Source organism: Lagenorhynchus albirostris, unplaced genomic scaffold (assembly GCF_949774975.1).
Source record: "Lagenorhynchus albirostris unplaced genomic scaffold, mLagAlb1.1 scaffold_435, whole genome shotgun sequence".
Taxonomy (NCBI): domain Eukaryota; kingdom Metazoa; phylum Chordata; class Mammalia; order Artiodactyla; family Delphinidae; genus Lagenorhynchus; species Lagenorhynchus albirostris.
Window position 1 is genome coordinate 1 of NW_026783345.1, and position 23,422 is coordinate 23,422.

General features: G+C 35.5%; 1 protein-coding gene across 1 annotated transcript in view; it reads left to right on the forward strand.

Moving 5' to 3' along the window:
- Window positions 1–304: 304 nt before the first annotated feature.
- Window positions 305–23,422, forward strand: part of LOC132514284 (anoctamin-5-like) — a gene marked incomplete at its 3' end in the record, with an annotated part of 28,199 nt that continues 5,081 nt past the window's right edge. Inside the window, exons 1-5 of the mRNA XM_060138909.1 lie at window positions 305–351; window positions 7,437–7,478; window positions 10,069–10,182; window positions 15,452–15,520; window positions 16,654–16,938. Coding sequence (XP_059994892.1) covers window positions 7,476–7,478; window positions 10,069–10,182; window positions 15,452–15,520; window positions 16,654–16,938 — 471 coding nt within the window. The remainder of the gene's footprint in view (window positions 352–7,436; window positions 7,479–10,068; window positions 10,183–15,451; window positions 15,521–16,653; window positions 16,939–23,422) is intronic.

The window sequence follows — 23,422 nt, forward strand, 5'->3', positions numbered from 1 at the left end:
AGAATTTTTTTTATGATTTGTTAAAGCTACCTACAAATTTCTCATTCTTTCTCAAGCTCCCTCTCTCTCTCTCTCTCTCCCCGCATAAACATACACACACATTATACACCCACACATGCACATGTATACACATATATACACGCAGTTTTGCATCCAATTTCAGGTGCTTCATAGCTCCCCTGAGTTGTAGGTTTAGTACTTCTGCACAGAGAACCTAGAGTTTTTATTGTTAAAAGTTATATACTCCCCACTTGCATTATTATTATTAACAGCATTCTATCTTCTCCATGACGCTATTAGCAGGACCTGAACAGCAGAGAGTCCAGTTTTCTCATCAGTGAAGAACCAAGGGTAAGCAGCCATCTGTACTGTACTTTCTTGCATGGACATGACGGGGTGTTTTTTTTGTAGTCAGCCATCATGACTATTTCTCAGTTCACAGTTGTTTTTCAGGTTCTTATACATGATATTAGAGAATTTATTACTTCGGAAAAAAATCAGTTTCTTATGGGAAAAAAATGTTGTCAGACACATTAATGAGAATGACACATAAAGCACAGCACTTTGCTAGCATTTTACTTTCTCAGTTTTACAGATGAGAAAATGAAGGATCTGAGAAGTTTAATGACTTGACAAAAATTATCCATTTGTTTAGGGGGGCAGATCCTGGACTAGACTAGAACTCAGGTTTCTGAGGCCTAATTTAGTATTCTCTCTCCATACATTTTTCTTCTTACCTGTAAGTACATGCCTAAGAATAATCATGAAGAAGTACAGTTTGTTTAAAAATCAAATTTGAATATCAATTAAGAGGTTAATAAAGGGATTCAAAATTTTTTGTTAGTTGCGTAGTAAATAAAAGATGCTGTTTGGGAAGATGGGGAAATAGAGTTATACTCTTATACTGACAGTTTTGGTACAGATGTTTCCCTTTTCACTAGAGTACTGATCTTTATGTTCCAGAATGAAGGTTGTAGGATTGATCAGATTATAATACTTGAAATTTTATTGTTTTTATTTTTCTTTTTAATTTATGTTTATTTTTTGACCATGTAAAACATTCACGATTCCAAAGTTGAAAACTGTAAATTAAATAAAGTTTAGTGGAGCCTAAAGCTTATGCCATTTTGGTGTCACTTTTCTTTTTTTCTTTTTTTTTTTTTTTTTGCTGTACGCTGGCCTCTCACTGCTGCGGTCTCTCCCGTTGCGGAGCACAGGCTCCGGACGCGCAGGCCCAGCGGCCATGGCTCACGGGCCCAGCTGCTCCGCGGCATGTGGGATCTTCCCCGACCAGGGTACGAACCCGTGTCCCCCGCATCGGCAGGCAGACTCTCAACCACTGCACCACCAGGGAAGCCCTTGGTGTCACTTTTCAAGAAGAATAATGGGACGATAATTTACTTTAAAATTTTTACAAAAATGTTTGACTGTGAGAACACATTGCTAGAATCCTTCCTAAATCCTTGAAGGGACTGGTGCAAGTAAGGGGCCCTGACGCTTAGACTTTATTAGCTTGAAGGTAAATCTATCTCAGTTTGAAACTATGAAACAAAGCATTTCAGAGGAAAATTTCTTCCTTGTTTTTCCTCTTAAACCTTCTGTAGTAACCATTTTTATTTAGTTTATCTTTCCAATGTATCCTTTACTTTTCTGTGTGTGTGTGTGTGTGTGTGTCTACATACATATGTATATTTATATTCTTCCTGCTTCTTTGAAGGCAGCATACTGTATATACTGCACTGTTCTTTGGTTTTCACTTAAAAACATATCCTGGAGTTCACTCTATATACTGTGTCAATTTCACACTAATTTGTTAGTATGTGGCATAGTATTCTATTGTGCGGGTTTAGGATAGTGTATTCATACAGTCCCTTTACTGATGGATGTTTGGGTTGTTCTTAATCTTGGAAATCTTTTCTCTTTTTTTAGTCTTTAACCCTTGGGAATCAGTTTTATAATATTTTGGCCAAATGTATCTTTCTAAGTAGGATTTAAGTATCAAAAAATAAAGGCATATGTAATTTTACCATATATTGCCAAATTCCCTTCTGTTTTGCATTTATAAGAAATATATGAGAGTCCTGTTTCTCCATAGCTTCATTAACAGTGTATTAATAAGTTTAGATGTTTGCCTGTCTGTTAGAGAGATAGATAGTGGACCTTTTTCAGTTGAGAGCTTTTTCAGTTTGCTCTGTATCCTAGGATAGTTTAAACTTTCATTTCTCTCAATATGAGTGAGACATTTTATCTTTTTCTACATTGATGGTCATTTTAATTTATTTTGCTGGATCATTCTGTGTATATTTCTTTGTCTATTTTCCTGTCAAGCTGTTAGGTTTTCTTTTTCTTGATATTTTTGGAGCTGGTCACATATTTATTATTATCCCCTTGCCCATGATATGTTACAAATAATTTCCCCAATTAAGTCATATACTAACAATTGAAGTTTTAAATTCCAAATGATTTTAAAGTGGTTTACGGTATTTCATTCTTTATGATGACATTGTCTTTGGTCAAACAGTAAGTTATTAAAATTAAACAGTAGGTTTCCCTTTTTTAATCTACTTTGTATTTTAGTATAGTTTTAGATTTACAGATTTATTATGAACATAGTACATAAAGTTCCTTATACGTCATGTACATTTTTCCCTATTTACATCTTGCATTAATATGATATATTTGTTGCAAATAATGAACCAATATTGGTACATCATTATTAACTAAAGTCCATACTTTGTTCACATTCCCTTAGTTTTTCCCTGGTGTTCTTTTTCTGTTCCAGGATCCCATCCAGGACACCACATTGCATTTAGTTGTCCTGTCTCTTCAGGCTCCTTTTGGCTGTGACAGTGTCTCAGACTTCTCTCGTTTTCAATGACCTTCACAGTTTTGAGGCGTACTTATCAAGTATTTTGTAGAATGTCCCTCAGTTATGGCTTTCCTGATGTTTTTCTCATAATTAGACTGAGGTAGTGCATTTTGGGGAGGGAGACAATAGGAGTAAAATGCTTTTTTCATCACATTATATGAAGGGTACATTGCCTACCCACGTGACTTACCATTCTTGATGTTAACCTTGATTGCCTGGCTTGAAGTCACATTTGTCAGCTTGCTCTGCTGTGAAGTTTTTCTTTCTATTCTCCCTTTTTATACTGTAGAAGAAAGTCACTGTGTGCAGCCCACTCAAGAATTGGGGAATTATGCTCCACTTCCTTAAGGGTAAATGAATTATTTGGAATTCTTTTGTATGAGAAATAGGTCTCATTTATTTATTCATCAGTTTATTTATACATTGTCTATTTATTTATATCAGTTTGAGCTCAGAGATATTTATTTTATATTTTGTATTATAGACTCAGTACTACTTCATTTACTTTGTTGCTCAAATTGGCCTTGCTTTGATTACTAAGAGCTTTTTGATTGATCCCTGTATCCCTTTGATATAACCCTATTGATTTTGCTTTGTTTTTAGCTTTTCTTACTTTCTGGCATTACAAGATGCTCTAAGCTCATCTCGTCCTTGTACTTTTCCTGTGTCAGTCCCAGAATCAACCATTTTTCCAGGGAAATTTTCTTTTAATGTTATAGAAATATCACAAAAGAAAAATCTGTATCAATCAGGGTCCTATTAGGCATACTCAAAATAGGATAATTTGAGGAGGACTTAAAAAAAAAACTTTTACAAATATGGGGTGCCAGAAAAGCCCAGTGTGTATAGATTTAGTAACCGTGACTCTATTATCATCCATAGAACTGAAGGGAATTGGGAGGGAACAATTATTAGATCCCAGGAGAGAGTCATGTACTTGAGACATTCTTGAGAGGCTTAATGACCTTCAGTGGAAGGATACAGCCTTCCTGAATCCAGCCTCAGAAAGGAAGACATTTACACTCTTTTCCCTCCTTCCAATCTTTTGTGGGAAGCCAGAAGTCAAAGGAGCTCTTTGATATCTATCAGTATAACCAGTCGCCCTCCCAAGAAAAAAAGCAGGGTAGAGATGGATAGAGAAGGGTTCTGCTGAGACAAGCCAAAGATATCCAGCAGGATATCATTGGATATATTTTCCTTTTGGAAAAAATTTAATCCTACCATTATTATGATAGAACTTCACTACTAATGATTCTATAAATACAGAGGAATTCACATAATTTAACCTTTTATTTTAAATAAAGTAGTCAACAGTGGATTTGATTGAGTACCTAAATGGCTAGCTAAATTGCTAGAAGGATGCTAAAACCATTAAATGAAACACAGAAAAATGGAGAAAATTATACCTAAAAGAACCTGTCTCAGAGTGAGTGCCATTTGTGTTGGGAGGATTAATTTGAAAAGTACTTAGTGTTTAAAGAAGGAGGAATGGGAATTAAAAAGGCACACTAGAGGCATGCCTTAGTAACAATCAACATGCTGTTAACAGGTTTTGAAGGGGTGTAGATCTTGTTCACCTCAGGGATGATATTCCAAATATTTAATGATATGCTTGACATAGGCACAAACCAGCCAGAATGTATAAATGAACCAGAAGCAATAAGTATGAATATAAATTAGTATTTATAATTGATCTACGTATGTATTTAGATATGATTGCTCTAGGACTCAGACATTTGTCTCCTAGAGACCTTATTCAGTCTCATGGCATTAAATACCAATGATATGTTGTAACACTTAAATTTAAGTTTCTAGTATAGACATCAGACTTAAATATTAAGACCTTCAGACTTAAATATCCAAGCCATTTCCCCATCATATGCATTTAAATATCTAAAGACATCTCAAGATTTACATGTCTAAAATGTAATTTTTTCCTAGACAAAAAACTGCTCTTTTGAAGTCTTTCATATCTTAGCTACATACAATCTATTCTTCTAGTTGTTCAAGTTAAAAATTATCATCTTTATTGTTTATACATTACATACAATGAAATGTACCCATTTTAAGTGTACGGTTTGACAAATTTTAACAAACCACAACAATCAAGATATAGATTTCCATTACCTCAAAAAAGCTTCCTTTTTCTGTTTCACCTCTGCCCTAGGCAACCGCTGATTTGCTTTTTTAATTTTTTTCTAAAGTAGTATGTTAATGGAATCACACTATATGATGTATGTAATAATATATACTATTTTGTGTCTGGCTACTGGCTTTTTTTGTTCAGAGACTCATCCAAAATTTCAAATGATACTGATAAATTGAATCTTGTTGAATATATCTGTAGTTTTTTGGTTTCTTTTATTTTGTTTTATTGCTAAGTAGTATTCCATTGTATGGATATACCAAAATTTGTTTATCCATTCACCTGTTGATGGATATTTGAATTGTTTTCAGTTTGGGGACCATTATAAATAAAGCTGTTAGGAACGTGTGTAAGAAGTGTTCGTATAGACATATATTTTCATTTCTTTTCATTAATTTCCTAGGTGTAAAATTTCTGGATCATATGAAAAATGTATGTGTAACTTTATATGAAACTGCTAAACTATTTTAAAACGTGGTTGTATATTTTTTATTCCTACCAGTAATGCATGAGGATTCTAGTTGCTCTACATCCTCACCAGCACTTGATATTGTCAACTTTTTAACTTTAGTGATTGAATGGAGGTTATCTCATGGTTTCAGTTCTCATTTTCCTGATGAATGATAATGTTACACATCTTTTCATGGGCTTATTGGCCATTCATACATCATCTTCTGTTAACTATATGTTCTAATCTTTTCTGTATTTTTAGAAATTGGATTATCTTTCTATTGACTTGTAAGAAGCTTTTATGTATTCTGAATGCAAAACCTTTGTCAGTTGTATTTATTGCAAACATTTTCTCCCAATCTGTGACTTTCCTTTTCTTTTACTTAACACTGTTTTTAAAAATACAAAGTTTCAAAGTTCAATTTCTCATACTTTTTCTTTTATGATCCATGTTTCTTGTGCTCTATCTAAGAAATATTTATCTGCACCAAAGTAGGGGAGATTTTCTCAGATTTTCTTCACTTTTATAGTTTTAACTTTTACTTTTGGTCTAGGATTCATTTTGAGTTAACTTTTGTAGATGACTTATGGTGAGAATTAAATTTATTTACTTTTTAAATATGCATATTTAGCACTACCTATTGAAATGACTGTCTTTTCCTCATAAATTACTTTAGAACCTTTGTGGAAACTGACTGTGTATGTGTGAGTTTATTTCTAAACTCTCTATTCTGTCCCATCATATGTCTTTTTTTTTTTTTTGTGGTACGCGGGCCTCTCACTGCTGTGGCCTCTCCCGTTGCGGAGCACAGGTTCCAGACGCGCAGGCTCAGTGGCCATGGCTCACAGGCCCAGCCGCTCCGCGGCACGTGGGATCTTCCCAGACCGGGGCACGAACCCGCATCCCCTGCATCGGCAGGTGGACTCTCAACCGCTGCGCCACCAGAAAAGCCCTGTTGTTTTTAAATAACAGCAATATTAACTCATCTATACATAGTAGGCTCATCAGTTTACAGAGCAGGGAGTTTCCCGCCTTAGTCACCAGTTGCTTAGGTCTCTTTAGCCTATTCCAGGAAAACAACAGTTTAAACAAAACTTTGCATGACAAGAACTGAAGCTCTTTATTGATAATTTTATTAGATAATTTATCATTTCATTATACTATAAAATACAATACTTGCCTTTTTTGTGCCATAGGTTTTCTTTCAAATATTGATTATCCCAGATGTTTTTAATTAATTGCTTTGGTATTTTAAAAATAATGGTCATGGTAATTGAAGACTGAAGACAACTCAGCATTTAAATAATCAAATGACTTTTCCTTTTTTTCTTCAGTATTTTGGTAGTGAAATATTTTAATGGTAATGAAAGATTCTTAATCTTTTTTGGATCTGATTAAAGCTTTGGAACCTCTTCCTAAAAAAAAGAGTAATTACACACACACGTACATGATAATGGTAATTTCAGTGTTTTTTCAGTAATGAAGTATTTTACACTATTGGGTAAACTTTTCATACCATACATGGTCCCAGAATAACTGTAGTAATTTTGCTTTCTTTGTCAGATGTGTATAGGCATACTTAACAGAATACCTATTATACCTATTTTACTTTACATCTCCATTCTCATGTTTTCCTTCATTATTCGTTTTTCTCTTTCTTTTTTGTTTTCTTCTTAATCCAGGTCCACAAATGTGTATTATTTAAAGTTATTGTAAAGGGATTTAGGGAAATTTACTTTGAAGTCTCCTTTTTCTTTCTTTCATTTATTTTTTATTGTTTTCTTCCTTTTTTTTTCTTGTTCTTCTCTTCTGTCTTCTCCCACCCTCCAATTTAATTATTACACATACACATGCATATTCACATGAGTGATCATACTGAGGGTCTTGTTTGTTTGCGTGTCTGTTTTTGCAGGGGATCTTTTCTTTAATCCTGGGCAGGATTTGCTAACTCTCTGTTGATTGCTTCACAGTCTGCAAAGCGATACAATTTGTTCCTGAGGCGGCGTCTTATGGTAACCAGTGCTGAATGATGCTGCTTATGCTTTGGATGCATTGCTAGTGCTGCAGTGCTAGCCTAAGCCATTTTTGTTGCAATGAATTCTATTGATTTGGGGGACTTTGTCACTGATTCCTATTCCCCAGGCAACTGGGGTTTTAGAATGGTGATTCTTAATCTTTTTTGGGTCTGATTCAAGCTTTGGAAACTTTTCCTAAAAAAATGTAATTACATACACACATAAATACACACACACGCACATACACATATACACACATGCAGTTTACATAGTTTCAGAAGTTTACGAATCCCCAGCAAGAATCCAAGTTTATAAACCTCAGAAAAACGACCTCATTCAATAGCCACCCAGATATTTGCCTCACTATAAACAGGCATTTCCAAGAACAAATCAAACACAAATACAAATATAAACACAAACCTCATACACACTGCAAAAAATGATCTTAATGTCATGTCCTGAGCAAAACAAAAGTGATGTGTTTTAATAGTGTTCAATTATATGTAACAAAATTATCAGGTTTTTCTGCCCCAGTTGGCTTCAACCAGTTTTTGTTAACAGTCCTAAGATATGTACCTCATGGTGATTTACAAGGCTACCAGTGATGTCTGTATTTAAAAATTTTTTTACAGTTTATAGTTAGGATATGACATAATAATAGATATTTGGGTTTTTCTACGTAGCCAAAGGCTACCTTGGCTACCTTTCAGGAGAAGGGAATTACATACACCCATTTTGACTGAACATTCAGGAAATAATTAGATTCACTATTCTAGTTACTTTGTTTATTCCCTAATAGACAAGAACTCTTGAGTGTGATTTTTGTTGATTTCTATGTGCACATCTTCTATCACCAGAACTTCTCTCTGTGGACCTAAATTTAGCTTGTTCAAACAATATGACCGCTTATAAATATATGGTGTTTAAAAAAAAACCTCTATCATACAGAATATGACTGTCCCAGATTTAGAGCAAAAAGATTATTGTTTTTTCCCTCTAATTTTTTGCTTTGATTATATTTAATCTAATTAGTATCTTTTTTCCTTCCCCAGTTGGCTCCACAAATTTTGGTGAATTTCATAAGATATGCTAATACTGTGATGATTTACAAGAGCTCAAATAATTTTTTTGTTTTGTTCACCTTTTTTTAATGATTTATAATCATGATATAACATGATAACCGTTTGAATATTTTCAGGGTTTTCTTTTTGTTTTACTTTCTTTTAGGAAAAGAGAGATGATTATGTATCCTTTGACTGGGGGGTAGAGAACTCAGACATAACATTTGAATTACTGTATTTTGATATGTAATCTCTAGACTCCCTGAATATTTTTTGTTTCTTCATTCTTTTTTCCACTCATTTCCTCCTGTGCACTGGGAGCTAGTTCTTTCTGAGACACATCAGTTATGCATTCATATAGATAAAATACAGTTATTCTGTTCACAGACCACAGATCAAACATGAGATTTTTGTCTTATTCTTACTTGACTGATCTACAACCAGTCCTTTTTATGGGTGATCTGCCTGGCCTGACTTGAATGAAAAACAGCATAGAGTACCATAAAAGAAACTCATAAACTAATATAAATACCAGTTATGAAAATTAAAAACCCAGTTCCCCAATCACAGGTTAGCTAAAGCAGTTGGAAAGTTGCCTATGTTATAAATTTGCATCACAGGGTTAGAGAGATCACTGACATGCACTGCATCATCTATTTACATCATTCTAGGTATTATATGTCGCCTATTCCAAATATTAACTATTACATATTATATATAAACTATAAAGAAGACCAAATCAGTCAAGCATGAAATCTCTTCTTTCTGAAGCTCTCTAGTGTTTTTGCAGTTTTGAAAGGGGAGGAATTAATGAACTACACATGTGAAAGCTGAATTTGTAAGTTTGACGATTATACTGAGAGAATTGATAACACAAATTTAAACAGCGGATTGCATTTAGCTCACTTAGGAAATTGATGTTGAAAGGAGATTTGCATGAGAGTTTACTTGTAGTGAAGCCAGCTGGCACGCTAACTTGCTTTCTAATTTTTAACTGCATGTTGATTTCATTTTAGCCCTTCAAAAGTTGAATTAGAAAGTAGCAACTTTATGAAAACACACATATAAGCATTAATCATAAGTTTATGTTCTTGCAGTGAGATTCATTAATTGGTCTATAATTAATTATACCCCCAAAGTAGTGTGTGACCATGAATTATTTGTTGGACTAATTGGTACGTTGTTTAATGAAGATAACAAGTCTCTCTGAATATGCATTTTGGGATCAATGTATACATGTATTCATTTTGTGTTTTGGTATAATTGTAGCATTTTTATTGTGTGTGCATGTAGTAAATATGCTTAGCTTCATCTTGAGTCTTTGTTGTTTAATATGTAACTTTATGGCATTTCACTTTCTAAAATAAGCATGATCTTCTGTTGATGAAAACTCTGGTTGTCTTCATCTGTCATTTCAGGACTGACAAAAATTATATGCTGACCAAATTTTAGCTAATCCTTTTCATGTTTTTGCCATGTGAAAGTAAAACTATAATTTAAAGTTGTGTCATTCATGTCTCCTGCAGTTTAAAAAAGATGAACAAAGCAAAGATTCTATCTTCTTCAGAGATGGGATTAGGCAAATTGATTTTGTGCTTTCCTATGTTGATGACATAAAGAAAGAAGCTGAACTGAAGGCAGTAAGTACTTATGTAAGAGAGATGGGAATAATAAGAAGAAGCACGTTCTATACTTTGACAGGGATGTTTCCTCTGAATTATGTTGTAAAAGTTAGCAGCCCCAGAGTGTTACTGGAAACTGAGTGAAAAGACTACAAAATACGCAGCCTAAGAATGGATGTGTAAAGTCAATTTTATTTTTTGGATATTTTGGACAGTGACTTCTTTTTCTTCTCCCAAGTGACTGATATATTTTTTATATAGCTCACCTTTGATATTAAATGTGACCTCCAGAATTTGAGGTGTATATATGAATATAATATTTATCTTTTGTGTTTAATTTCATTTTGACTTTCATTAATCCATTTTATCTGAGTAGCCTTGATATTATGTTCTTTCTGACCTTATCACTTTCTGAACTTACATTATTTATTCATTTTTTTTACTTGTTTACTGTCTCTAACACCATAAATTAAGTTCACAAAACCAAGGACTTTGTCTTGTTCATTACTATATACTCAAATGCTTAGAACAGCAGTTAGAGCATAATGGATGCTTAATAAATATTAGATATTTGAAATAATGAATTAATATATTAATTCATATGGGTAAGCATATAAACACACATTTGCTAACATACTTACATAGGAAATAAATGTCACATAAGGTAAAAAACTGTAGCTATTATCCCCATAAGGCCCTGTACATAGCCATTTCTGTCCATTTCTTCCACCCTTTGCCTGGAAACTCTTCCACCAGGCCTCTAAAATTCATTCACTATCACCATATTCAGCTCTTCTCTGAATGTCCCCTTCAAGCCTAGCTCCTCGTGTGTGTTTGGTGCCTTCCACAGCAGTCCTCTCAAGCGGTGGTGGTTTTTCCCTTACGCTTTTTCTGGAAATGGATGAATGCCTGCTCTCCTTTTATCGTATTGTTGATAACAGTCTATCCTCCCTCGCTCAGCCTTGAAGCTCCTGAGTTTTAAATCTCATCGGAGTTATCGCTACCCTGCATTGTTGCTGTCATTAATCTGTCCCTGGCCTTCTGTTCTATTTCTCAACAATTTTAGCTCCTGGATCACCATCACTCTCTCCACAAATACTCCCTTTTTAAGTATTGATTATCTCAATGGTTATCTAGATGATTATTTTGGCGTCCTAGCCTCTCTGTTCCTTGAACTCCCTTTTGCAAGTATCTTAGTCTAACTCAGCCATTCACTCCCCTAGAACTTGTCATTGCTAATAACTACAACTCTTTATAATCTCAATTAAAGTATCCAACTGTCTGACCAATCCCTCGAATATGTCTGACCAATACTCTTCTTTCTTCAGCTGCACCAGGACCAGATAAGATGCAATTACCTTAACTCCCTTTTACTGCTGCTCCTTATCTTTATGCTCTTCTTTATGCTTATTCAGTTTAAATCTCATATCACATTATACTCTACTGCATGTGCCATCAAATCCCTTGCCCATCTCTCAGTTGTACTTAACTTTGGAAAACAATTTTAGTTAAACCCAACTTTCCACCTGCTAATGCTAGAACCATGCAGAAAGACAGACATACCATTCACTTACTGGTTTTATCTCATATTTGTGCCGATAGACCTCAACTCAGTCCTTAATGCTATCTGGCAGTCATACTTCCTTAATTTATTCAGTTTCCCACTCTCCTGGGTGACTGTTTTATAACTTTTTCTCTCTCACACCTTCTGTGTATCCTCCCCATTTTCAAGCTTAGCTGACCACTTTTCTAAGTCACTGAGAAAACTGAAGCAAGTAGAAGAGAAATTCTTAATTTTCATTACCACATTTGTCCATCTACCAGCCTCTTCCACCTGTATAATCTACCTTTCTTCCTTTTACCATAGATGTACTATTTATCTTTCTATCTAAAGCCAACACATTTGCTTGTGTCCTGGATCCCTTTCTTCTTGCCTACCGTTTAGGAGTCAACAAAACTACCCCCAGGTTTGCTGACTCACTAAAAGGACTCACAGGACACAGCATGTAGCCATACTCAGTGGCTATGTTTTATTGCAATGAAATAATAAAAGCAAAATCAGCAAAAGGAAAAGATGCATGGGGCAAAGTCCAGAGAAAACCAGGAGCAAGCTTATAAGAGTTCTCTCCCAGTGGAGTCACACAGGATGCAGTTAATTCCTCCAGTAACAATGTATGACATCACATTGGAAGTACTGTTTACTAAGGAAGCTCATTAAAGACTCAGTGCTGTAGGATTTTATTGGAGGCTGGTCCTTGTAACCTTCTGCCTATCTCATACCAACATTCCATAGTCCTGGAAGAGAGCAGGTGTTCAGTATGAACTACATAGTTTGTACAAACAGTTGAGGTAAAGTGAGCCACTCTTAGTAGTTCTGGGAATGGTGGGAACCCTCACAAAAACCAAGTTCCCAAACACCGGAACCAACCTTGCAGGCAGGCCTTTCTAAGGATAGCAGTTTCAAGCCTGTTATATTAACTCTTTTCTGTATACCTACTTAGGGATATTGCTTTTACGATTCTTTCCTCTCTCTTAAAATTGCATTTTGTGTTGTTCTTTACCAGATCATTTCTTTCAACAAATAAATGTGCTGTTAATTCTTCTGTATTAAAAACAAATTAAAAAGCAAGCACAAAGACCTCCTCTTAATCTCAATTTCCCTGCCAGCTAATATCGACTTCTCAATTTCCTTTTTGCCCAGTTTTCTCTTAAACCCATTCCTATCAGGCCTTAACATCACCCACTCTGCTTATCTTCAGATAAATGAATCCAATGATCAAGTCTCAACCCTCATCTTGCTTGACCTGTTAGCAGCATTTGCCACTGATTACCATTCCCTTCTCTACAGTTTATGTTCTTCACTCAGCTTCCAGGTCTCCACATTCTCTTAGTTTTCTTCTTATTTCACTAGCCGCTCCTTCTCAATCTTTTCTTCTCCCTGATTTCTTGTTATTGTAGTGCCTCAGGTTCAGTCCTTAATCCTCTTCTTTTCTCAGCCTACATTGATTTCTTTGATGATGCTTCCTGTCTCACAGTTTTAAAATTTAAAACCATGTTTGTGCTAATTCCAACGTTTACCTTTCCAGTTTGTACTTCTTTCCCCTGTGACTATTCTGCATCTCTACTTGGAAGTCTTACAGAATCTCAGACTCAGCAGGTCTAAAATGAACTCCTGGACTTCCCCTGAAAGCCTGATTCATCTACAAGTCTTCCCCAACTACAATTATTTATCATACATTTCAGTAGTTGCAAAGGATATAATCTATAATGTTTTGTAAATGGTCCAGTTTTTAGCATATATCTCTAGAAGGTAAATACCATGGAAATTTGACACTCACCATCATTTATTTTAAAAAATGAGTTATATGAAGAAACTCTTTTTTAACACTTTGAATTTTACATCATTTATTTTTCTCCACCTAAAATTTTCCTTCCACTCTGTCCACGTAATTTTTTCCTAATTTAAGTGTTTTATCTTTGGGAGTCTTTTATTGTTTGTTCAGTCTTAAGTTTGCTACAACAAATGTGTATATACCTTGAAATGTTTTTATTTCCTTTCACCGGAACAGTGTAAGCCTTAAACTTCTTCTTTTGTTTTGAGGTGTTTTTTTTTACAACTGTACAAGTGTATAATTGATAAAACATCATGAATATACTACAATATTTGACAAGTAGTTATCAAACATCAAAAGTAAAGTCATCCTAAATGCGTCAAATAATGAAATGAACACAGGGGCTTTAAACAATATTTTCCACATCTTACTCCTCCGCCATCTAGTGGGAAGCAGCCGCACAGCACAGGGAGATCAGCTCGGTGCTTTGTGACCACCTAGAGGGGTGGGATAGGGAGGGTGGGAGGGAGACGCAAGAAGAAGGAGATATGGGGATAGATATATATGTATAGCAGATTCACTTTGTTATAAAGCAGAAACTAACACACCATTGTAAAGCAATTATAGTCCAATAAAGATGTTAAAAAAACCCAGAAAACAATATTTTCCTTATTTGTAGATGAATGAGAATTATTCCTAGAATGAGATGGTTCAGCTTCAAGTATATTCTATTTTTATATATGTTTGTATAAATTAAGCTTGTTCAGATAAGTAAGTAGGTTGGAATAGAAAAGGTACTGTTTTAGCAGTTTGAATCTTTTTTGAGCTCCTGAATTATAGCCCCAAATTACAAAGTGATTTATCATAAAAGTAATGTTTAATGGTCTGTCACCTAATAATCCTCTTAGCTCGGCCTTCAGTTTTACTGAACTCAGAGAATTGGTGTCCACATGACTTGCAAAAGCATTTGTTACTACAGTGAGAAGATTCACTTTTTTTTAATACTGATAACAATATTTTGAATGTCCCTCTCTGCCCCTTGTTGTTTTGTTTTGTTTTTGCCTTCCTGGATGTTCACAGCCTGCCTTTTCTTTGGTAACCTAGGAGAAGGGCAATTGTGAAAGGGTATCAGAGAGAGGAGAATTATTCATAGACATATTCTCACATGTAGTAAACTTTGGAAATGGAGAAAAAGAACCCATTAAAATTATATTTTATTCCTTGTAAAGTTTGAAGATCTCTCAAGTGGACATATTCATTTGAAGATGTGTCCTGTAACATCCTAGTGAAACCTTTTAAAATTTCAGTTACTATTTTTCACACTTAAATCATAATTTTTTACATTTAAGTCACATTTACACTTTTTCACACTTACATAAGAGTTAAATCATACTTGAATCACTGTTACAATTTTTTCACACTTAAATCCTAAAGCCAAAAGATTTTTTGACAATTAATCATTGTTTTAAAGCCCACAGTAATGATTATTTGCATTTAATTGAATTAAATTTAATTTTACTTTTTCTACGTGAAATTATTCTTCATGATTAAAAAGTCATGATGATATTTTGGCTTAAAATTGCATTAAATATGTCGTTTATTTGAAGAACACTGATATCTTTGTAGTACTGAATCTTCCCAACTAGGAGTATAATATGTCTCTCTGTTTATCAAATTTTTTATGTTAATTAGTATAGTTTTCTGCATTTTTTTCAGATAGAGGTCCTGCATATTTCCTGGAGATTATTCCTAGATGTATTGGATTTTTATAGTTATACTGTGATTTATAATATAGGTGAAAAGCAGGCCATGGCACTCAGATGGGGGTAATACATAGAGTACTTTTTTATACAACCAAGGGACCATCTGGAGGCACAGTCATTGTGTAACAAGTCTGTTTATCACTGGGCAAATAAAAGGGTTTTACATAATACTACTAATTTGTTTTTCCATAGGAAAGAAGAAAAGAGTTTGAACAAAATCTCAGAAAAACAGGTCTTGAGTTGGAAATTGAAGATAAAATGGTAAATATAATTGTTAATCTATATCAGAGTCTTAGTTTTTTAAGTTTTGTTTTCTTCTCCTCTAACCTTTGACTGGCTAGACTTTGTGTTTGGGAGTAAAACAATAGCTTTTTTGGCTACTGACATGTAACTGAGGATGGTAGGTAGGGCCTGTGGTCTTCCAGGTAAATAAGTAGGTCAGTGCTCTGAATTTGAGATGATAAGGGATGAGTGGAACACTTTAAAAATAGGCATAAATAGTTCTAGTCAGGATCCAGAGAAAGTAAAGACATGGTTTTTGTTTCACATCTGTGTCATTTTGAAGGCAGCCTATAATCTAGCACCCTAACTAGTTAACCTGGCTATCTTGCAACACAACCTTCTAGTTAAGCCAAGACACTTTTTGTGCTCATGAATATGCCAAGTTTTTTTTTTTAACCTCCTACCATTTACTGGTTTTCTAGAATTTCCTTCAAAATTACTTTTAAAGACCTATCTCAGATCCCACCCTGTCCATGAAACTCTAATACTCTCTACTTCTAAATTAATAGTCTCTACTTCTTATTCATCCCTGTATTTTACTGAACTAGTAAATATGAATTATACCACATATTCTATGTGTAACTTAATTATTCTCCTGTGTAATGAACCCTTATTACCTAAAGTTCCTCCTTTAGGTGTAGGTGATACATCAAAACTGGGTTAGAAGAGGGAGTATATCTTATACTTTGTATGCATTTCTCATATACCCTAAACACAGTTCTAAGCCTATAGCTAGTTGCTAAAAACTTAAGAGATTTCCCAGAACCACATGTGTTTCTATGGACTTCAGACTAGTGTACATTGACCCTGAAATATATTTTTTAAAATATTCTTTGTTTCTGTCTGTCTCTATGTCTCTCTCTCTGTCTCTCTCTCTCTCTCTCACACACACACACACACACACACACACACACACACATATAGTATACACATATATACATATATATGTAAGTATAATATGTATAACTGTTTTGAGCATTTGCAAAGTTTTGCTGAAATTTTTCAATAAATTGAAAATACTTGATGTCTTTAATTTGTTTGAGATTTTGTAAAATTTTCTTTCTTTATTCAACTCAGTAATCTTTCTGTTATTTTGCCTCCATCTTGTACAGAACTCCGAAGATGGGAAAACTTATTTTGTCAAGATCCATGCCCCTTGGGAGGTATTAGTTACTTACGCTGAAGTGTTGGGAATCAAAATGCCTATTAAGGAGAGTGATATTCCTCGAGCTGACAAAATCCCTTTTAGCTGTATGCTTGGGCCTCTGAAGCTCCCAAGGAATGTGAAGCATCCTCATGCTGAATATTTCACTGCCCAATTCACCAGACATCGGCAGGAGCTCTTCCTCATTGAAGATGAGTCAAGCTTCTTTCCATCCTCATCAAGAAACAGAATTGTAGGTAGAGAAGACCTTTGGGCACATCCCTTGGTGTAAGGGTTGTGTGCCTGTGTGTGCTTTTATATGTGTGCATGTGTGATACTATGTCTACAAGATGTTTCTGTTTAAATTTTGATAAGTGTTCGGTGGTATTGGGCAGGTTTGAAAGGCTACTTGGACCGCTTAACGCTGTTAACCTCCCTACTTCTCCAGCTGTCGTTTAAAAATGAGTGGTTGACAGTGTGGACAGCAAAGAGAGGCCTCTTGCAATATTGGGGAAATCACTTAATTGAGAGCCAGAGGACTTTGGTTTTGTAAGATTTTTGTAAAATGGTTTTATAAACTTATAGTTAGTTTATAAATTCCGTGCATAGCAGAAAGAATATTGGTCATTCCAACTGGAAATGGAATGTTTTAATTTCTTTGTATATGGTGTTGACTGAAAAAAATACACAACCTAAAAGTTGAGAATTATGTTTTATTCAAGGACATTGCTGCGAACTCTGAGGAACTGTTATAACAGGTAAGGGAGGAGCCAGGGTACATAGGACTTGTTGCTGGAAAAAATACATGTAGTGGGACATTAAAAGATTACTGCTAATCACAAAAACCAGATATCTCAAGTTAATGATTTTAGTGCTTTTCTATGCATGGGAAGATGCAAGAGTCTGGGCTCATTGAAATTATTCCTTTGATAATGCCTCTTAACTATGTAGGACGTGTATCCTGTTTTTCTCCATCCTGAATTCCCTGTTGTGGGGAGGCTACAGTGGCTGACGCTTGGTGGCAGGCAATATTCTTTGTTTACTGACATGGCAGGTGCCATATTACTTTGTTCACAATAGATAGCATTTGAGAAACATCAGAACTTTTTCCTTCCATTTAAAACTGTTTTCAGTCTTTCTTTTTTTTAATTTTTGTTTTAATTTTTGTTTTCAGTCTTTTGAATAATAATATTTCCTCTCCATTTGTAGTCCTAGGGTTTTGAAACTTCCCATTGACAAGGAAAAAAAAATGTGTATGTGTTACACTATCACCCTTTACAAAATTATGTACTAATTTAGAGTCCTATTAACAACATAGGAGAATGCTGTTTTCCACATATCTTTCTCAACACTAAAAAGTACCAATCTTTCTTTTTCTTTCTTTTTAAACTGTAGCATAACATAAATAGAGATAGGCACACAAGTGTGCACTGCTCTTTGAATTCAATCACAAAATGAACACAGCTATGTAACCACCACCCAGATCAAAAGAGAAAACTTTCCTAGCCCTCCAGAAGCCCTAGTGCCTCCTTCCAGTCACTATTCCTGTCCCTCTCAGCAGAGGTAGAGTTTCACTTTTAACAGCAGAGATTAGCATAATCTGTTTTTAAACTTTATAAAAAATGGAGTCATACGGTATGTATTCTTTTGAGTCTGGCTTCTTTGGCTCAACATTTATTTGGTTGATTAAATTAGCTATGGTTGGTTAATTTTATTCATTAATTTTCATTACTTTCTATGGAAACTTATTTGTGTATGTATCATTATGGTTTAATTTGCAATATCAAATGAGATTTATCTCCTTGTTTATGTTTATTGGGCATTTAGATATGCTCCACCTCTCCCGTTGTGGAGCACAGGCTCCGGATGCGCAGGCTCAGTGGCCATGGCTCACGGGCCCAGCCGCTCCACGGCACGTGGGATCTTCCCGGACTGGGGCACAAACCTGTGTACCCTGCATCGGCAGGCGGACTCTCAACCACTGCACCACCAGGGAAGCCCTAGATAGGCACTTTTGTTAAGTCCCTGCTAATGTCTCTTGATTTTGTTTTTCAGTTAAGTCTTCCCTTGTTGATTTGTAGGAACAGTTTATATATTCTTTTTTTGAACCCTTTATTCATTATATATTTTACTGATTTTTTCTTACTTTGTGCTTCCTTTTTCATCCTTTTTATGGTTTCTTTTCATAAACAGATGTTTTTAATTTTAATGCACAATTGACTCTTGAACAACATGGGTTTGAAATGCAAGCGTCCACTTATGCATGGATTTTTTTCAATAGTAAATACTACACTACTACATGATCCATGGTTGGTTGAATTCTTAGATGTGGAACCGCAGATATGGAGGGACCTTGTGTACAGAAGGCAAACTATATATTATACTCACATTTTTGGCTGCCCAAAGGGCAACATTGGGCAACCCCAATGTTGTTCAAGGGTCAACTGTAGTCTACTTTCTCGAGCCTTTACTTTATGAATAAAGCTGTTAACCTTTAACTACCACCAAGATCATGAAGTTATTTCCTGTATTCTAGAAGTTGTATTATTTTACTCTTCACATTGAGAACTACTGTCCACTTGGAATTAATTTTTCTTCATGGTGCAAAATAGAGGCCTTTTCTCCCCCATATGTATAGTCATTTGACTTACACGAATTATTGAAAACATTCAACTTTTCATATTGTTTTACAGTTCCCTCTTTGTCATAACTCATGTGTCTAGATATTCATAGATCTACTTCTGGGTTTTATTCTGCTGCTTTGACCTATGTCTGTTTTTGTATCCATACTGACAATGTTGAACTTTGACTGAGTTCTGTTCCCAGAAAATCGGGACAATTTTAAAAAATCTCCCACTCTTCTTGTTCTGTAAAACCGCTTACTGCAAAGAACCACCCTTCCCTATATGACTTAAAGAATATTCATAGATAACCCCCCTGTTTGACTTGACAGCACTGTTTGCCACATAATTTATTCTAAATTCATCTGCTAATTGAAGTGTTCATCAGTATTAGTTGTCTCTATCCCAATTAATAATAATAAAAATAAAACCTTCTCATATATCTATGTGGAGCAGGTAGTTACAGCTTGGAACCAGGTGCCTAGACTACACTCCCATAGAGCCAAGGAAACAGGGATGTTATCTTTCTTGATGTTTACATTTAAAAGAGATGGTTCCTGGAAAACTTAAGAAAAACACTCCTGAGTTATGAAACTGGCAAGAGGCTTATTTAGCTTTTAAAAATATTTACATACATCTCAAAGAGAGGAGAAAAAGAATTTATAATTACACGTTCTCTAAAGGAAATGCTCTAAGATTTGGCACCAGGGAAATTTCAGTTCTTTCCTTCCTTCCTCCGTCCCTCCATCTTTCTTTACTCTCTTTCTTCTTTCTCTGTGTTTCTCCCTTCCTTCCTTCTTTCCTTCCTCCCTCCCTCCCTCCCTTTCTCTCTCTCTCTCTCCCTTTCTTTCTCTCTCTCTCTCTCTTTCTTTCTTTCTTATTGATATATTTTAACATATACCAAACTCATGTATCCAAATTTGTATTCGTCTTAAAGTAATCATATTTGCAAGTATATACTTAATCCAGTGACCCTGCAAATGTGCAAAATAATTTTGAGATTCCTTAAAATACTCTTACTGTTAATAATAGCAAACACTTAAATAGCACTTACTATGTACTAGGCATTTTTTTTTTGTACAACATAGTGATTCAATAATTTTGCAGATTATGCTCCATTTAAAGTTATAAAATACTGGCTATATTCCCTGTGCTGTACAATATATCCATGTATCCTATTTATTTTATTCGTAGTAGTTTGTACCTCTTATTCCCTATCCCTATCTCACCCCTCCCTCCATCCCTCTCCACACTGGTAACCAGTAGTTTGTTCTCTATCTTTGTGAATCTGTTTCTGTTTTGTTATGTTCATTCATTTATTTTATATTTTAGTTTCTACATATCACATTCTACTGTAAGTGATAACTTACAGTATTTGTCTTTCTCTGACTTATTTCACTAAGAATAATACCCCCCAGGTCCATCCATGTTGTTGTGAATGGCAAAATTGACTTCTTTTTTTTGTGGCTGAGTAGTATTTTAGATCTATATTTACCCTTACAATTTCTTCCTTTCGTTATTACTTTATAGTGATAAACATTAGACACATTCCCATTCTTTGTTTCATAAATGGTTAGCTGAACTATGTATCCTCATTGATCCCTGAAAACAAAGGACTGTTAGGTAAATTAACCAAAATTCAGTTGAACTTACTTCCCCAAAAGACCCTAAACTTTGCTGCACCCTCAACCTTAGCCAATGTTGGCATGTAAACTAGCCCTTCCTTAACACAAAGTAAGACACTTCCTGAACTTGGCTTACTTCTCCCTATAAAAGAAGTCATTTTATGCTTGGCTTTTCAGATGTTCCCAGATCTCTCTATTGCAACAGTTCCCCTCATCAACTTGCAGTAATCATTAAAATCTTTCCTAAGTTTGGATTTGTTTTTGTTTGACAACACCATGCTGTATTTATTACCATAGCTTTATAATAAGTCTTAATATTTGGAAGAGTAAAATTTTCCACTTTGTTAGCTCCCCAGTGCAGAGTTATTTTTGGAGAATCTTTTTGGTGAATCTTTCCTAGGGAAATAATCCAAAGTATGTAAAATAGTTAATATTTATCACATTATTTATAAAAATCAAAACGATTTTGCATAAAGTATCATTTATTTACCAAGACATAATATTAAACTGCCCTTAAAATGAATAACCAGATTAAATAATGATGATTATCTAATGTTTGTCAAGGGTGACAAACATTGCAATCAACAATTCCTTAAACAATAAAATATTTAAAAGGGGAGGTGAAGAGAAGTATATCTAAAACAGTGCTAGGAAGAAGGACCTTCAAGATGGTGGAGGAGTAAGATGTGGAGATCACCTTCCTCCCCACAAATACATCAAACACATCTACATGTGGAACAGCTCCTACAGAACACCTACTGAACACTGGCAGAAGACCTCAGACTTCCCAAAAGGCACAAAACTCTCCATGTACCTGACCGTGTGGCTGACAGGGTCTTGGTACTCTTGCCGGGTGTCAGGCCTGAGACTCTGAGGTGGGAGAGCCGAGTGCAGGACATTGGACAACCAGAGACCTCATAATATCAATCGGCGAGAGATGTCCCAGAGATCTCTGTTTCAACGCTAAGACCTAGCTCCACTCAATGACCAGCAAGCTCCAGTGCTGGACACCCCATGACAAACAACAAGCAAGACAGGAACACAACCCCACCCATAAGCAGAGAGGCTGCCTAAAATAATAATAAGTTCACAGACACCACAAAACACCACTGGACGCAGTCCTGCCCACCAGAAAGACAAGATCCAGCCCCATCCACCAGAACACATGCACCAGTCCCCTCCGGGCAGACACCAAAAATAATGGGAACTACAAACCTGCAGCCTGCAAAAAGGATACCCCAAACACAGTAAGTTAAGCAAAATCAGAAGACAGAGAAGCACACAGCAGATGAAGGAGCAAGATAAGACCCTATCAAACCATACAAATGAAGAGGAAGTAGGCAGTCTACCTGAAGAAGAATTCAGAGTAATGATAGTAAAGATGATCCAAAATCTTGGAAATAGAATGGAGAAAATACAAGAAATGTTTGACAAGGACCTAGAAGAACTAGAGAACAAACAAACAATGATGAGCAACACAATAAATGAAGTAAAAATTTCTCTAGAAGGGGGGCTTCCCTGGTGGCACAGTGGTTAAGAATCCGCCTGCCAATGCAGGGGACATGGGTTTGAGCCCTGGTCCGGGAAGATCCCACATGCCACGGAGCAACTAAGCCAGTGCGCCACAACTACTGAGCCTGTGCTCTAGAGCCCACGAGCCACAACTACTGAGCCCGTGTGATGCAACTCCTGAAGCCCGCGCGTCTGGAGCCCATGCTCCACAACAAGAGAAACCACCGTAATGAGAAACCCACGCACTGCAACGAAGAGTAGTCCCCACTCATTGCAACTAGAGAAAACGTGTGCACAGCAACAAAGACCCAATGCAGCCAAAAAAAAAAAAAAAAAAATTCTCTAGAAGGAATCAATAGCAGAATAACTGAGGCAGAAGAATGGATAAGTGACCTGGAAGATAAAATAGTGGAACTAGCTACTGCAGAGCAGAATAAACAAACAGAATGAAAAGAATTGAGGAGAGTCTCAGAAACCTCTGGGACAACATTAAACACAACAACATTCGAATTATTGGGTCCCAGAAGAAGAAGACAAAAAGAAAGGGACTGAGAAAATATTTGAAGAGATTGTAGTTGAAAACTTCCCTAATATGGGAAAGGAAATACTCAGTCAAGTCCAGGAAGCGCAGAGAGTCCCATACAGGATAAAGCCAAGGAGAAACACACCAAGACACATATTAATCAAACTATCAAAAATTAAATACAAAGGAAAAACATTAAAAGCAGCAAGGGAAAAGCAACAAATAACACACAAGGGAATCCCCATAAGGTTAACAGCTGATCTTTCAGCAGAAACTTTGCAAGCAAGAAGGGAGTGGCAGGACATATTTAAAGTGATGAAAGGGAAAAAACTACAACCAAGATTCATCTACCCAGCAAGGATCTCATTCAGATTCAAAGGAGAAATTAAAACCTTTACAGACAAGCAAAAGCTAAGAGAATTCAACACCACCAAACCAACTTTACAACAAATGCTA